Source organism: Thamnophis sirtalis, unplaced genomic scaffold, assembly GCF_051295495.1.
Source record: "Thamnophis sirtalis isolate CommonGarterSnake01/CBP01778 unplaced genomic scaffold, rThaSir2_p1.2 scaffold_8, whole genome shotgun sequence".
Lineage (NCBI taxonomy): Eukaryota > Metazoa > Chordata > Lepidosauria > Squamata > Natricidae > Thamnophis > Thamnophis sirtalis.
The window spans coordinates 81105094-81123637 of NW_028261388.1; the positions used below are offsets into that span (position 1 = coordinate 81105094).

Below are 18544 nucleotides of genomic sequence, written 5' to 3' on the forward strand. Positions count from 1 at the left end.
GGGAACAACTCCCTTTTCACAGTCCTCCTGTACAGAATATTTCCCACACCCAAATACCATGCCCCCCCTCCCTGTTTCAATGGCAGCCGAAAAGCAAGCAGCAAAACAGAGGCTGACATCCTAGTTAGCAATAGCAATTAGACTTATATACCGCTTCATAGGGCTTTCAGCCCTCTCTAAGCGGTTTACAGAGTCAGCATATCGCCCCCACAATCTGGGTCTTCATTTTACCCACCTCGGAAGGATGGAAGGCTGAGTCAACCTTGAGCCAGTGAGATTTGAACAGCCGAACTGCAGAACTGCAGTCAGCTGAAGTAGCCTGCAGTGCTGCATTTAACCACTGCGCCACCTCAGCTCTCTAGAGACCTCGATCCCCTTTTTCAGTGCCTTGACTTTATTGTGGATAATGTGTTTGCGAAGCGTGCGCTCAGTGAAACGGTTGTTAAGCTGGTAGGACCCCACCCCTGCCTGTAACTCTGCATAACGTAGGATATGGAACCTAAGGAATTGCAAGAAAAGGATTGCAGAGACAAAGAATTATGAATGCAGAAGAAATATCTTGGTGGTGCAGATTTACCTGCATACTTAAATATGAAAAAGCTTATTTAGGCTACAATTCATATTAAACAACTGGGAGTGGAAGCACTAATGCTTTGCAATTGAGATTGTGCATATTCTGCAGCCACGTATAATCTACCTTCCTATATAATTTAAGATTAGACAATGTGGAGCCTACATGCACCACTGTTGTGGCAAACATCTCTACCATACCTGTTCTGTTGATACCCATGATTAAAGAAATATGTACTTGCACATCTATTTATTTGAAATGTTAAATAATGGAAGTGTTTTAAAGGGAAGTGCTGATTCCAGCTATTTATTTTTATTTATTAGACACATTTATATGCCGCCCAATCCCGAAGGACTTGCCATCCTTATTTTCTTGAATTCTTTAGGGCACATCAGGGCTAGAGACATTCATGAAAATGAAGAGAAAATGGGCTAAAAGTTGTGGATGGATTAAAACATTCCCAGGCACATGAAAAACAACAACTGCAATGGAAAAGAAAGATCGTACTGCTGTTGATGGATACGAGACAAAGTGTAGGGATGAAAGTGGAGAAGACAGAAGATTACTTTTGAGGTGGAACTGGATTGGGATTGACCCAATGAGCCTGGAGGATGGATGGGGAAGAGTAGCTCAAGTACACGGGGTTAAGGTTTGATTCCAGATGGGGAAGATATACAGGGTGACCGGGGCCTAGGAAGAAAATAAAGAAAGGCTCTCTGCATTTTGGGTTGGATGAATGCTAATTTCAATTAGGCCAGTGGTGAAATTCCAATTTTTTACTACCGGTTCTTTGGGCGTGGCTTGGTGGGCGTGGCAGGGGAAGGATACTGCAAAATCTCCATTCCCACCCTACTCTGGGGCCAGCCAGAGGTGGCATTTGCTGGTTCTCTGAACAACTATATTTTTCGGAGTATAAGACGCACCTTTTACCCCCAAAGAGAGGGGGGAAATCTGGGTGCATCTTATACTCCGAATGTAGCTCCACACGCTCGCTCTGCGTGTCGCATTTTCGGGGGGTTTCATACGGCGAGGATCCTCACTTTCACATGGCACTTGATTCCAGAAGCTTCCTGGAGAACTGCGATGAAAGCCTTTTCAATGAAAGTGTTTTTGGACTGCAGGTCTCCCTCCCTGATTCCAAAAAGGGCGCATGCAGAGGCCAAACAAGTGCATCATGTTTCAGGTGGCAGGCAGTTCCAGCTTCCGCTGCCACCTGAAAATGCTTTCCTTCCCAGTTCCCCGGTGCACATCGCAGAGCCACGCGCCCTCCTCCTCCTCCTCTACAGACTCGCCGCCTGTTTTCTCCTCGACAGCACCGTTGGCTGGGGGAGGCAGGGAGAAAAGCGAGAGGGCAGCGCAGTCGAGTGAGAGGAGGGGAGAGTCTAGCAGCGCCCGGGGCACTTCTTCGCCACTGGCAGGGATGCCGGGCACCCCATCCCCTGCCCCACCTGCCACCCTCAAATTGTGCCCCACCACGAATGGGGTGGCCGGCATCCCTGCCAGTGGCGAAGAAGTGCCCCGGGCGCTGCTGGACTCTCCCCTTCTTTCGCTTGTTGGGGCGGGGATGGTCGAACTTCGCCCGGCACGCTGCCTCTCTTCTACAGTCAGCTGTTATCCGGGAGAGCGGGCGCGAAACCATGGTCGCTGGCAGCAACATCTAAGAAGCGGCTGTCAGGGCACCCTATTCCCTGCACCACCTGACACCCCCAAATTGTACCCCACCGTGAAATGTGCATCTTAATAGAGCCACGACGAAGGTTTCCTTTGCTGCCTGCGCACTCCGGGTGGCCAGCAGCCAAGCCTGCAATCAGCCGGCTGCCTCTAATGTGCCTCCCCTGTGTCCGTGCCTGGCTCCTTCACCCAACTGCGCTGCCCTCTCGCTTTTCTCCCTGTCTTCCACAGCCGACGGTGCTGGACAGGAGAAAACAGGCAGCGAGTCTGTAGAGCAGGAGGAGGGCGCGTGGCTCTGCGATGTGCACTGGGGAACTGGGAAGGAAAGCATTTTCAGCTGGAACTGCCTGCCATCTGAAACATGATGCACTTGTTTGACCTCTGCACGCGCCCTTTTTGGAATCGGGGAGGGGACCCTGCAGCCCAAAAACTCTTTCATTGAAAAGACTTTAATCGTAGTTCCCCAGGTAGCTTCTGGAATCAGGCTCCAACTGAGGCAGCAAAGATGTTAGCCCGATGAATACTGATGGATGCTGCTGGGAAAGAGGCAGAAAGGTGTTTTTTTTTCCTGATTTCCTCCCCCAAAATTAAGGTGCGTCTTATACTCCGAAAAAATATGGTACTCAAAATTTCCGCTAGCGGTTCTCTGAACTACTAGTGTATTTCTCGGAGTTTTTTGGAGGCAGTGGGTTTGTTTCTTTGCCTTAGGTACAAAAATCACAAGCAAAAAATTCTCAGCAATATTAGATCATGACTGAACCCACAGATTGAACTCAGCTACTCCCTACTCAAAGAGTTAAAGATCAGGAATTTATGCTATGCCTAGTCTGCTCATTGTACAAATACTGTAGTTCTGATTGTTCTGATTTTGCCAGAGGTCCATTAAATTAATTGTTTTTTCATTCATCCTCAATTAGCTATTTTTTTTAGAGAATTTCATTTCATTTCAGCTGTTCTTAACATCAAAACCCACAATTATCAAATCTATTATGTATTTATGCTGCATAGGGTAACACAGAAATTCAATAGTTTACTATAGTTAGCTGTTGTGGCCCAGCAGAAGCCGTTGGAGCTGCCACCAGACTCCGACAGAGAGGGGCCCTATGAGTCGGCTCTGGAGGATGTGGAGGACCCTGGACACAGTTCTGACTCCGAGCAGGGCGCAGAGAGGCTGGTTGGCCACCAGGAGGCGCCTGAGCCTTGGACCAGTGGGGAGGAGACAAGGGAGAGTGATCCGGACGCCAGCAGTGAGTTGTTCCTGGATGCCCAGCACCGAAGAGCTAATAGGCATCAGGAACAGTTGCGCAGTTATAGGAGGTAATGGCACTCAGCTGGTGGTCATTAGGCTCCTCTCCAGACTATAAAAAGGACTGCTTGTGCACACGCCCCTCTTGCAGAAGTCAACGCAGGAACTAATGTTGGAGAACATTGTTGTGAGCTTGGCAGGCTGGATTGCTGCCACGGCTTATCTGTGCTGGATTGCTGCCCAAGCTTGTCTGTGCCAGTTTGCTGCCAAGGACCTGTCTGTCTGTTAATTAAATGCCGTAACTTATCTTTGGCTCCGAGTGTGTTGGTGTGGGACAAGGGGGGGTCAGAACAGTTAGCTAAAGTTATTTGATAACTGGGCACCAACCGCTACAAGATGTCTAGCTTTGGAACTTAGGCAATCCGCAGCTCCCACTGTGTATTAATACAGAAGATGCTTTAATCATTATTCTGGCTTTGCATGTCCATTTATTTTTATTTTACCTTAGATTTTCCAAGTTGCCATTCAGTTTTTGTGCTGTCATATAGATGGAGAAGGGCAGTACACTTTCCTTTTAAATCCTCAGGGAGAGTCAAATTTCTCATCAGGACTTTGTATCTGTAGAAACAAACCAATGGTATTATTTTTAATTGCTTCATTTCGTTGTCCTTTCTTTATCTGCTCTTAAAACAAAACAGATGGCTACCTTTTGTGAAAATCCTGAAATGGCCTCCGCACAGGGAAACCTGCTCTTCGTATCCGTACTGTTTCAAGCATACCGGAGTAGCGCAACTGGTTCAAGACCACATTCTGATCAAACTGGTCAGGCATCTAAAATGTAACATAATCGGGTGCATTTCATTAGCGATAAAATTTGCGAATATGTAAACAAGAGATTCAGGGTATGTCAAAGAGTGAGTGATACTAAATGCATTAGTTCAGCTGCATTATTTTTAAATATTAATTTCAATTAATGGAGTCATTCAGCGGGCGAAACAGCTTCCTCCATTCTTCTCAAGCCTTTTCTGGTGGAATTGGGAAAACTTTCTGAAGCCAGTGCCCGGGTTAATAAAGAGGAGATACCAAATACCTAGTCCAGAATGCAGCCGCGCGAGCGATTGTGGGTGCACCCAGGTACACCCACGTTACACCTATCCTCCGCGAGCTGCACTGGCTACCCATTGGTCTCCGGACACGTTTCAAGGTGCTAGTTGTTACTTGTAAAGCCCTGCATGGCATCGGACCTGGGTACCTGAGAGACCGCCTCCTGCCAATTACCTCCCAAAGACCGATTCGATCTCACAGGCTTGGCCTTCTCCGGGTTCCATTGGCCAGCCAATGTCGGCTGGCAACCCCCGGGGGAGAGCCTTCTCTGTTGCAGCTCCGGCCCTCTGGAACGAGCTCCCCATGGAGATCCGGACCTTTACTACCCTCCCGGCCTTCCGTAAAGCTACCAAGTCCTGGCTGTTCCAACAGGCTGGGGGCTGTTGAAATATCCAGCCCCGCCTCAATTGTGAATGTTGTGCATTTTTAAATTCTTTGTATTGTCTTATTTATTTCCCTTTCCCTGCTTATTGTGAGCTGCCCGGAGTCCTTCGGGAGTGGGCGGCATACAAAACTAATAAACAACAACAACAACAAAGAGATGCTTGGTAGTACAAATACCAATCTGTACATTGAGGCACTTTCTACTTAAGACTGATTATCATTGAGGCACTTTCTACTTAAGACTGATAATTTATTCCAGGCTACAAATGCTCAAATTCATTCTCACGCCCTCTCTCACTTCCTTTGTATCTCTCTGTGTACATATTCTATGCGAAGAACTTGCATGCATACGAGTGATTTATGTTCAGAAATAATGAAGGAGTTACAACAAAACTTGTATGAGGAGTTACAACTTTGAAGTCTTTAAAAATGAGCAGGAGGAAACAAGAAAACAGGTTACAAGGGAAATCGGGGCCAGGATTACCATCCCTAGGAAAAGTGATCATAAAGCACAAATTCAGTCATGTGATCCCATTGCTTAGCACAGGCAAATCCTGAGGGTCCCGGTTGCCCAGTGGTGGGATTCAGCCGGTTCGCACCTATTCGGGAGAACAGGTTGTTAAATTTCTAAGCAGTTGGGAGAACCGGTTGTTGGAAGAAATCTTTCTTTTTTTCACTTTACAGGGCTAATCCTGTAAGGAAGGCAGGAAGGAAACATTCTGGTGTTGTTTCTAGCCTCATCTTTATTGCCCTGCTTACAGAAACTGCCTCTCCAGTTAACCCTGATGACATCATAACAGCTAAGACGAAGCGTCCATCGACCTGAGTGACGTTGAGTTGGCCATGCCCACCCAGTCACATGACCACCGAGCCACGCCTACCCAGCTGGTCATTAGGGCAGAGAACCGGTTGTTAAATTATTTGAATCCCATCACTGCTGCAGTAGCACTGAATTGGCCTCAACTGCTGTATTTCAAACTCGCAGGAGTCCTAGGTCCTGGATTTTGGATGCATTCTGTAAGTTAGACCATTTGAGGTATCTTGGTTCAAAAATTCTTGCCTACGATGTACCTTTTGCACATTTGAAGGTTACAAATAAAGAGTCATGAAGAGTTTTAGTAGTATATAGATTAGATACATTTATCTATCATTATCAGAACACAAATCATATTATCAGAATGCTTATCTACAGTATATTAGTTGTTAGAGAACATGAATAACAATATATGTAATATTCTGTTCATGGATTCTGCAGGAATAAAAATGCTGGCTTAAATAATTTACTATATCTTTATGATGTTTCTTTGTAATCTCAACAAAATGAGAAGTATGGTATCACCATCCTTTATATTATTTTTTTTAGGGAGGATACATATTTAATTCTAAACCTGGTAATTTACAGACATTTCAAAAGAATTGTGAAAATTTTGGCTCCCTGTACATTAAATAATAAACGTGTAAAACGATGTGCTTTCTATTAAATGCTATCAGTATTTAAGAAAAGGAGTGTTACTTTTTCACTTACAGAATGTTGAATCCTGACTTTATATACAAATATTTAGTATATGGGATTTGGGGAACGGGGATTTAGTAAATGAACCACTTATTTACTAAGATATTGCTTTCAAAAAAGAAGTTTAATTAAGAGAATGTAATAATCTTGCTTCCAAAAACGATAAACCCAAGAGACAATTGCAGAGTTAAGATCTATCTTTTGAGTTCTTTTTCTTTGTCTAATCCAGACATCCTGCTTAATCCAATGAACAATCCCCAACTCACTGGCCTTCATTGCTATTTAGCAATTCCAAATGCCTGACAGTAATGACAGAGTAAAACGGAGCCTTGGAAAAGAGACAATTTCATGGTGACATCTCTAAGGAATAATAAAGTGCCTTAATCTGCATTCCCAGGAGGTAATCAAATCCTATTTGCAAATCAGATGCCGCTGGCACAAATATGGGCATAATTCCTTTAAGACTTAATAAGAAATGTGTCACCCATACAGAAATGCTCTCCATTTTTTTCTCCCATTTTAAAATATTGTGCTACGTGTTTTGCATACCTTAGCCAATTATTCCAAAAGAAATTTGCATCAAGAATTGTAAAATCAAGCAACAAGTTACCATAAATACTCCTAATAATTTTGTGAGCAAGTATTGAAGAAAAAGTATTTGACGTTTTACTTTTACTACTACTAATTAAAGCCCCATTAACACTTTTAACTTGAAAACCACAAATACGTTATTTACAATAAATACCAAGGATGCTATCCTTGTGAAAATTGTTTTTAGATTTGTTAAAAATATTTTGTAGACATGGGCAGAAATTCATAAAAGAGAACTGAAATACTTCAAATGCAACATTCCATTTTTATTACACTTGAGGAAAAAAGCTAAAATTTCTACGATCAGAGCACAGTGCTTTCTTCATTCCCAAGTTTAAGTACAAAGAGGCATTGCACAATTGATGATGAGGACTAAAAACACCAACTTTTCACAGCACTTTTAAAGCATCTGGATCAATATACTTTAAACAGGCAAATATCTAAGTTCATTGAGATATTTCTTATCACCCCTTTCTGAAATAAATTCTATTTTTATTTATTAAAAGTCACATTTGGAATACCCATGAAGTGTATAAAATGTTTTGTAGTGCAAATGTGTATACATTATTTACATCTCTCTCTCTCTCTCTCTCTCTCTCTCTCTCTCTCTCTCTCTCTTATCTCTCTCTCTCTCTCTCTCTCATCTCTCTCTCTCTCTCACTCATATCTATCTATCTATCTATCATCTATCTATCTATCTCTCTATCATATCTCTCTCTCTCTCTCTCTCATATCTATCTATCTCTCTCTATATCTATCTATCTATCTATCTATCATCTATCTATCTATCTATCTATCTATCTATCTATCTATCTATCTATCTATCTATCTATCTATCTACCTACCTACCTACCTACCTACCTACCTACCTACCTACCTACCTACCTACCAGCCTACCTACCTACCTACCTAGGAAACAGAAAAATGCAAGTAGTTTTGTAAGTCGTATTTTTTTACAAAAAAATTGTAATACTATTTTCCCTTTTTTCTCCCCTAAAATAATTTAAACAATCCACTATTTGGGAAGTCTGGATTGCATTGCACTTCATTGCATTAGCCAAGAATAAAAAAAAATTAAGAAATCTGTACTTAGTGTTCTTATTAGTAGATAGAAGTATATGCCAATACTTTATATTCAGGCAACAAAGTATTAACCTTCTGCCTGGAAACAAAGCGTGATAAGGCTCAAAATCTCATCTACAATACCAAAGATCTTAAGAGTAGAGCTAGCTACAGAAGAGAACATATTATGGTAAGTTTTTTTTCCCTCTGCTGCAAGTTTGCACCCCGTGCAAATACTTTGCCATGCCCAGCTTCTCAAAACGTAAGAAACAACTGAAAATCTTGCAACCCCAAATAAATAGGTTATCACTCACCAACTCACAAGGGTTGTGGGTGCCCTGTAGATTCATATTTCTCAGAGGCAAAAATTCATATGGAAAGTATCTGCTATCCTGACCTTTTCCCTCCACTGCTAAAGACACTGAACAATAATGAACACTATTCCTAGTGCTTTAAAAAGTGCTCAGTTGCCATGACAACCCCTCCCTTTCTGAGGATAATTAGTATGGTGTGTCTTTCAGATCTGATTGGGAGGGCTGCACAGGAAAATATGCAAATGCGTGACACTGGGGCAAGTCACTCCTTCTGCTGCGCGCTGCAGAAATGGAGCTGCGTGCCTTTCACAAAACAGGACTGAACCCTGGAACTATTTCGTTCAAAGCGATGTCTGCAGCATATGAGCCAATCATTCACGCCTAAAATTAAGTTGGAAATCAAAAGGCAGTTTTTGCATTAGAAGGGTTGCAGGCTCCAATTTATCTCGCTGGAACAAAACTACGTGCCCTTGAGTTGGAGACAAAACAAGGTCAATACAAATGAAACTTACCTCGCAGCCTTTCTCTTAGTAATTCTTGCTATTGAGTGCTCGCAACTCTTGAGAATAAATGCAACATGTAACTGGCCAGCTGCAGCGCGGCGCAAAGTTGCAATTCAATGTGCCATCTTTTAGAAAAGACTCGGAAGGAAGATTCCTCATCCACAGGATTTGGATTACCTTCAAGTCAGACTTGACAGCAACTTTGGTATGCGTGTGGGTGTGAATGTTTACCCTTCTTTATGGCATAATGATTCAGTTCAGTTGCCTGAATAATTTGGAGCCCTCGGCTTACACAGCGTTTTCTTCATTACGCTGTTGCTTAGTATATGTTTATTATTGTGTACATTATTCTGAAATAAATGAATCTGGCTTGCATCAAAATAAGGACTTACATGATCTTTGGCACTATGCATTGGCTAGTAGTTTCAAAAAGTATGCATCTCTAATCTAGCGCCATTACTTCGTGCAGCCTCATCTCCCCATCCTTCAGTAAGGAGTAATCTGTACTCCTTTTACACAGTTCCTGAACCAATGCCAAGCCCAATAATCTGTGCAGAACCTTGGCAAGGATTTGTACTATAGCAGTCCATATAGGTGGGGGAGTGGAGCCGAGATGGCGCAGTGGTTAAATGCAGCACTGCAGTTCAGCAGTTTGGCTGTTCAAATCCCATCAGGCTCAAGGATGACTCAGCCTTCCATCCTTCCGAGGTGGGTAAAATGAGGACCCAGATTGTTGTTGGGGGCAATATGCTGACTCCGTAAACCGCTTAGAGAGGGCTGAAAGCCCTATGAAGCGGTATATAAGCCTAACTATTGCTATTGCTATTGCTATTGATTGAGAAAGGGGGACTAGTAGGAAGATAGAGGGTCAGCCCAATCTATTGGTAACATATGACTTCATAGATCATTCCTGAAAGAATGGCGACTAAACAGAAAATAGATTTTTCACCATGCTCACTTTTGATTTTTTAATTTCCCAAACCATAGTTTAGTGATCAATAGAAGCAGCCTGAAGTTTCTTTAATCTCCATAGTTGCCCAGAGACACAACACCCCCCCCCAATTGTGAATTTTTATTATTCATTATCATCCGACTTGCTGCAAAATTCTGCACGTATATCATCTGATTTTGAATAGTTTGATAACTTTCACAATAATGGAAGATCTGACTACATTAGAAAAACTGAGAAAACTGAGAAGAATAAAATGAAATAAGGGCACGTAAAAAAAATGAAGTCTAAACAGAATGAACTAGTATGAAGAATAATCTGCTAACTGGAAATATTATTTCTTTCAGTTATTTTAAATTGTATAGATTTCAGGTCAAATGTTACTAATTTTGTGAAACAGAATTGCTATATTTACCTATCTGTTTGTTAAAAAATGAAGCAATGAAGCAATAAATGCGGATGACAAACCATTACCATTTCTAGAACAAAATCTATTTCTACTGCAACAAAATATTTATTATTCATTTCATATCAGTGTGAAAGAAATACTTTTTCGAAGAGGAACTGTTTTATATCCATATTTTATACAGTAAAATGCCTTCTGTTTTATATCCATATTTTATACAGTAAAATGCCTTGCTATAATATTATAAATGTAAATTACACATAGCACATTGTTCAAATTAAAGTAGTCAATTCCATTACAAGATACAACAATGAAAACATGACAAAGAAAGTGAGTGAAAAAGTTCAACAGATTATAAAAAAGACAAATCTTTCTATATGCCAGGATTTGAAATTCCATCTTAAAAATTCCATCTTTAATCATAAGAATAATAATCATAGTCTTCAAAATGAATTCCCCAGGAATACATAATTTCCAATCAGATTAAAATCTAAGCAAATATGTTTTCAATTTTTATTTATTGATTATTTGATTTCCCCACCACCACCACAGTCAAAACACTCTTGGTGGAATATAATCCTAACAATAAAATGTACATGGATAATTATAACATAAGAATAACCAATATCCCTCAAATTAAACCACATATAAAATAAATAAAACAATCAACCCCAAAGCAATAAAATTAGAAGCCAACATCTGTACATCAAAAGGCTATTATACAATTCTGTTTTTAGTAATTTCCCTCTGCTTCACAAAATCTGAAAGTTAAGAACTAAGGGTATTTCAAAGGTTAGGGAGATTTTAATGTAGCTGCCATTTTTTTCATGAGCCCAAATCACTGAGAGCAAAAAAAACCCCTATAATTCATAAGTAATTCATTTCGTTCAAATATTATAAACTATAAAGTTAAATTTACAAATAAAGCCAGCCAGACTAGTTAACTAAACACTTGACTAAATTTTTATTTCAGATTCTACAATTCAAATAAAATACCCACTAGTCACAACAATCCCCATTTATCACTTGACTGCAGTTCAAACTGCGTGCTGTTGTACTACTTGTATGTGTTTACACAATGAGAAATAGAAAGACAGAATGTATTAATTTATTTTTGCAAGGTGGGCATGCTGCAATTCTGTCAATGGCCAAAGAAAATTACCAATTCTGCTGAATTATCTTCTCAGAGGAGCAAGAGAGTACACCTCCTTTTATTGTGCATTCGTGCACTCCTCCTGTAGAGTCTTAAATCTTAACAAAGGAGGATACAAACAATAGACAATGAGGATGCCCCCAGGTACTCATAATAACACAATAATTTAAAATATATATTATCTTATTCTACCTGATGGCATGATTTGTACCTATTGAATCCTCTACAAGTGCACAAAGCAAGAGATGCAGAATGCCTTTTCGTTAAACGGGAAACGGACCGTGTTCAATGTAATAGCGAGGGAATGGGGGTGGGTGGGAGAGACGACTTCTGATTAACTTTAGGGCTGACAAGTCTTTGTCCAACTGACAGCAGGGCTTCAGGGACCCAGCTGGAAACCTGGACAGCCACTTCTCTCCACCTGTGAAAAGTCTGTTGCCACTTCACTTGAGGTCATCCTAATTAAAGCTTGCAGCCCCTGGTGGTTGACTCTCAATCTGCCTCTCTCTCCTCTTTGCCACATTGTTATCGGTCAGTGGTCTTCCGCTGAAGTAAAACAAATCTGGTTTGGAGATGGTCAGAGATCTGCTCATGGGAGGGGGAAAGACATGCTGTGAAATTCTAATTAAGAGACAGCTGTCCTTTCACACCTAACTCTCCATTGACCAAAAAAGCAGAAGCATCGTTGTTTACAACAGTAGCCAGGAGGTCCGGACCTCGTAGCTGAACAATGGCTATGTCCTAATATAATAGTGACAGATGTACTTCCCTTTGTATTTTACACAAACTAAGGAAACCAAAGACCTATATTTTACGCTTGTTTCATCTTTCAGAAATGGGAAACTATTTAAACCAGCTGGATGAACGTTGATAGTAGATAATATTACATTAAGACTTCATTTGGGATGCTTTTTTGGAATTTAATTTAGTGTGTGCAATTATGCGTGAAACCTACGTTAAACTTAATGTTGTTTTGTTACTAGTCTCTTAAAAAGGAGAGACTACTCTTTCCCCCTTCAATACCAGCATCACAGTGCTTCCAGACAAAGCTTATATTATACAATTATCTTGCCTTATTCGTAGAATTGGAGGGGGTGTACAGAAACTCATTTGTAAGTAAATCTCCTGCATTTACACACTATCCACCCTCACCCCCATCATGCATTAAAAAAGCAAAGATGGAATAGCTACCTAAAATGTTTGGGTTGCTAACACAAGGAGTTGTTCATTTAGTAGCAGAACCTTTAATTTTCAATTGGATTCCCTTTTAAACATAAGCCTATTAAGTGTAATTAGAGTAATTATTGTACTATGGGTTTTATGAGTTTATGCAGAATAGCAATGAGAAGCCCATGGCCCCTAGCTGCTTATATAAACATGCTTGCTTTCGTGCTGTTGTTTTGTGTATTCTGTTGTTGAATAATGGCCATGTGATTTGGCCAATGAGTTTCAATGGAAAACTAATGAAAATGAGGCAGTTATTGCTCTGATGGAATCCAAACAGTTGTTTCCAAATGTTCCTGTGATATAAGCCTGACAAAGAAAGTCAAAAGAATGAAATTATCCATCTTAACTATGCTCCAGGTTACAAAGCTACTATAATATCAAAAACTGGCTAGAAACAGGAGAATGAATGGTGTTGCACTCTTAGTGTAAGACATTTATAAGGATAAAGAAGTAATAATAACCCCAAAGCTCAGATGAAAACAAGAATAGAGAGTCCAGAGTTTTATGACTATAACTATTCAAGGGATACAACTTTGATTCAACACATACAACTTTGAAATATAGCTAATATTTAAAACCACTATTAATATTATTAAACTTAGTTATTGGTATCAATATATTATTCTTACAGGAACAGTTGCACAATCATCTCTTCAAGGGGCCCAGTATGATTTTTGTTCATAACAGGACAGTAGTAATATCTGAAAACAGAGCCAGACAATCCAGGGATGGGATTCAGAGGTGGGTTCCTACCAGTTCGCACCTATTCGGTAGAACCAGTTCATCAAATCTACCGAACCGGTTAGAAGAGGTTCCACCAGTGGACCCGGAAAGCAGGCCACACCTACAGAAGAGCTTCCAAACTCTTTTGAAACCCACCACTGGTCCTTGGATATGATTATTCTACACTATCATGCTCCTATTTATAAAACTCAGTGCCTCTGTGAAAGGTAAGGATGACTACTGCGTTTGTGGTGCAATCAGAACATTGCGTGTGTTGAAGTTGTTTTAACGCAAACCAAAGATGCCTTTTAAAAAACAAGTTGACATCATATTCTTATGCAGGCCAGTGCTGTGTGTGAGGTAATTTAAGGTGGTTCTGACAAGTGTCGTCGGCATCTTCATATCCGGTCACATGGGCAGCAAGCCACTCCCATCTGATCACATGGGTGGCAAGCCACTCCCACAAAGGAGGCCACACCCACAGAGTAGGTTCGAACAATTTTTGAAACCCACCACTGGTGGGATTCTATTGGTTTGGACGAATCGGTAGCTTCGACAATCAGCTGGGCCTGCTCCGCCCCTGTGCTATACTGACCTATATTCCCTTTTCTGAAGCCCAGCTGATGGGGGCGGCAGAGTAGATTGCAGCCCCCCAGCTGTTTTGCACTGGGGCTGTAGTAAAAGCTAAGTTTTCAAACACACTGCACGTGTGATCAGTGAACCTGTTGTTACCCCAGTTGAATTCCACCACTGAGTCAATCCACTTGTGCTATAGTACACCCATCAAGAAGAACAAATCCTGATCCACAGCAAGCTGCAAACTGCAGGAATTTTGCTTGAACGGAAAATGATTAATTTTTACTTCCCGCCAATGTAAAGAACCTGAGGTTAACTACTGATCACACATATTGAGAAAAATGCCTAACTAAACCGGCGATCACTAGTTGGTTCCAGGATAGAGATAAGAAATTATCTCCGGCAACAATCAATCACTGTATTCCTCCTTTAATTATAACTTTCACTGAATTAATCTGTAGAGTTTGTGATCCTTAGTACCAGATGCTTGACCACCTAATTCAATGCTGATCACATAAATGAAAAAGAATTGGAAGATATTTTCACACATGTCTGACAGAGTATATCTGATTCAACAGATCACACTTTTGTGGCAAGCAGAAGGGAAGATCTATTATGGTGTTTTTTTCGTGGCACGACAAAACCGCGCTCGTCAAAATCGCGGTGATAAAATCGCGGCGCTAAAGCCGCGACATCATCACCGTGCGTCATCACCGCCGCGACAACAGCGCGGCAACAGAAGGGCGCTTTAAAACGGCGCCGCGGCACAAAGCCAACTTCAATTAAGGTAAGGGTTAGGATTAGGTTTAGGGGTTTGTTTTAGGGTTAGGTTTAGGGTTAGGTTTAGATTTAGCGTTAGGTTTAGGGTTAGGTTTAGGTTTAGGGTTAGGTTTAGCGTTAGGTTTAGCGTTAGGTTTAGCGTTAAGTTTAGGGTTAGGTTTAGGGTTAGGGTTAGGTTTAGCGTTAAGTTTAGGGTTAGGGTTAGGGTTAGGTTTAGCATTAGGTTTAGGGTTAGGGTTAGGTTTAGGGTTAGGTTTAGGATACTGAGTGCTTGGGAATGCGCAAATTTGCCCTCCGCGATTATGTCATCGCGGTAGGGTCGCGGTTTTTCCTTAGCGCTTCAAACGGCGCGAATTAGTCTTCGCGCTTATGTCTTCACGGATAAGGGCTTCGCGGATTTGTGGTGGAACCGTTTTTTTCCTAACCCTTTGGAATACAATTTCAGCTCTACGCTGGTTCCACTGAAACTAAAGATTCAACAATGGTAGAAACAGCAACTCAAAATTTACAGTGTTTAAAAATTACACGTGCAACAATTCCATCGGCCAGACAATGGTTTTATTCATGAGATAAATGCTTCTGACCATTTCAAATGAGATTTGAAAGGGGAGGGGCCAAGTAAAATCGTTCTCCTTTCTCTGTTGCTTATTAATGGTGTCTGAAAAATCATTATGGGAAATTAGCTTGTCTTAAAGCTAATATTTGATAGTCTAAATTAGGTGCGCTAAAAACATAGTCCACTGCTAGTTTTATGTTGCTAAGAAACAAAGGTCAGGCAACTTTCAAAGGCCAAATTATTCCCATCTCCATGGTAAACTCACAGAACGTCTTTCATTTCAAACTTTCACCCTGTAACTTGGGACCAAAAAAAAAAAAAAAGATCTACTAGTTTTGTTATTCTCCCAAATAATTGCGCATCACGTCGGTTCCATAGCTGCTCTTCCATCATGTCAATGTGTTAATACCTGACGATGTTCCTTGTACACAAGAAAAGAAAGAAGACATTATATTGCCATCTACCTACAGCCAGGTACTTGCAAAGTAAGCATTTTTGGATGGTGAGGGAATCTGTTGGCATAATTTCAAAAAAGTAAGAAGCTCCTTGAAAGAATGGCTGACAAAGATTTATAATTGCCTTGGCATGTTTATATTAACCAGAGTCAACAGACTCTCTACTGTAGATCCCAGGGATGAACCCAGATAAAACAAATTTATTGGTGCCCATTTATTAAGGTACCATAACTGTTTTTTCAGTCCACTGCCTAGTAAAAAAATTAAGACTGCTGCTTTTTGTAATGTTTAAAGGCTGAAAGAACCTATGAGATTTCCTGAAAACGCAAAGTACTCTTTCCCAAGTGAACCTCTGCCCCCCCCTTTTCTTTCTTTGCATGGTTTAAGCATTACAGCTGCATCGATGCCAACTACGTTTAACATTAACCAGCCTCTTCCTCAATTAAGATTTGCAAGCTCCCATCAAAGGCTGGTTTAAAATTCTAGATAAATGTGGATTTATCTATGCAATTAAAATGTAGCTAAGGGAAATCAATAAAATAAAACCCTGAGGATTTACTCAAATAAAAAAGAAACACCACCTTAAAGATACCCTCTTGATTTGCAACCAGGTCTGAAGAATAAGAGCCTGAATCTGTCTGAATCTGACCGTGAGGTCAAATTATGTGGAATGGAAACATCAAAGGATTTGCCTTCCGTGTTCTTTTTTGGCTGATTCAGCCACACTTGAGTTTATATTGTAAACTAATAAAAAAGAAAGGCTTTTCCAGTCTGTAGGAGCATCTCAGCATCTCTTCTGCCTGAACTGTAGGGCTTGTTCTCAAGCAAGCTTTTGTTGACACAGATTTCTCCAATGTAAGCCACATCCTTCTCATATGACTTCTCTTCCAGCGTTCAGAAATAAATGGCTTTTTGATGTGGTTTTTAATTTGAATACAGGTACTAGCAGATTTTTCTCAGATGTTCATGTCCACAGAATTCTGTACCATATTTTTTATGTCCCATATACAATACCAGCATCTAGGTTACTGTAAGGCTTGGATTAGCAATAGCAATAGCAGTTAGACTTATATACCGCTTCATAGGGCTTTCAGCCCTCTCTAAGCAGTTTACAGAGTCAGCATATTGCCCCCAACAACAATCCAGGTCCTCACTTTACCCACCTCGGAAGGATGGAAGGCTGAGTCAACCCTGAGCCGGTGAGATTTGAACAGCCGAACTGCAGAACTGCAGTCAGCTGTAGCAGCCTGCAGTGCTGCATTTAACCACTGCGCCACCTCGGCTCTGTTGGGTAACAGAGTAAGGGTAAGAGATGGATGTAGCTTCATGGTACAAGTGTCTGCTAGTAAGTAGAATTCAGGGAAGTCAGTACAGAACAGATATCTCTTGATTGATAAAAGGTCTGTGATGAATCAAAGATTTGGTTCTCTGTCAAATTAGGAAAAGAATAAATAATAGGTTTTTGTCAAAATTCCTTTGTCCCTTATTTTGTATCTGTAACCTGAAAAAAATTTAGGACAGCATGAACCGAACTGAGGTGGCGCAGTGGTTAGGGTGCAGTACTGCAGGCCACTTTAGCTGACTGTGATCTGCAGTTCGGCGGTTCAAATCTCACCGGCTCAAGGTCGACTCAGCCTTCCATCCTTCCGAGGTGGGTGAAATGAGGACCCGGACTGTGGGGGCAAGTTGCTGACTCAATTTGCTAAAAAAAAATTGTAAACCGCTTAGAGAGGGGCTGAAAGCCCTATGAAGCGGTATATAAGTCTAATAAATAAATAAATAAATAAATAAATAAAGATAGATAGATAGATAGATAGATAGATAGATAGATAGATAGATAGATAGATAGATAGTTAGTTAGTTACTAGGCATATAAGTTACTCTAAATCCTTAAAACCAGGTTAACAAAATCTAATTGCTATGTTTATATAGAAATATTCATGTCATTATTTACTGTACAAATAAGCATGTTATTATTTACCATGGTGAATAATAGTTTACCCAACATGTTAAGGCAATATCTAAAACCACAAGGAATCCAATCGACTTTTTAGACAAATATGCACCAAGCTGAGGATCAATGTAACCACAGTTAAGCAATTTTTTAGTCCTAGGGATTTTAACAGAGGCCATTTAAGTACTTTAGTTCTTTGTACCTAATCCTGTAAAACACTGTAGTCTTTCAAGACTAAATGCTGTTAAAACTCATTGGGTCTTATTTTGCAAATATATATATATATTGCATTGGGTTTTTAGATTTATTTACGAAGTATACTTTCAACAAGTTCAAAGCAATACACACGGCAATTCTTACTCTTACTTTTCTTCAAAACAAAGCTATGAATTAGCTTGGCTTTAGACAGAATGCTTGGCTTAGTGTCACGAGTGAATTTCCATGATTGTAAAACTACGTTGGCATTTCTATGTCTTCTGATGAATTTGGGAGCAGTCTTTCATATTGTGAAGGTTGATACCATCCATGAATTGGCATTTAATAATGTCTTTGTATAAGAAGCAAAATCCTTTCATAACCATTTGTTTCGTCTTTCGATTAGATTATTTAAAAGCTGCAATCCTGAAGATTTGATGCTGGCAATGCAATGCATTAAAATAGAACTGCTATATATTTTAAATGGTGGTAAAAGGTACTATATAAAACTGTGACACTTAAGACATACAGAACATTAAGAATGTTGATCTTTCTATGCATCTTTATGAGCCGAGGTGGTGCAGTGGTTAGGGTGCAGTACTGCAGGCCAC

At 40.5% G+C, this 18544-nt stretch overlaps 1 protein-coding gene across 1 annotated transcript in view; it reads right to left on the reverse strand.

Moving 5' to 3' along the window:
- The window catches only part of MYO10 (myosin X), a 161015-nt gene that overhangs the window by 38642 nt on the left and 103829 nt on the right, over positions 1-18544 (reverse strand). The window contains exons 20-21 of the mRNA XM_087721987.1: positions 4195-4319; positions 3992-4106 (exon numbers count right to left, since the gene is read on the reverse strand). Coding sequence (XP_087578113.1) covers positions 3992-4106; positions 4195-4319 — 240 coding nt within the window. The remainder of the gene's footprint in view (positions 1-3991; positions 4107-4194; positions 4320-18544) is intronic.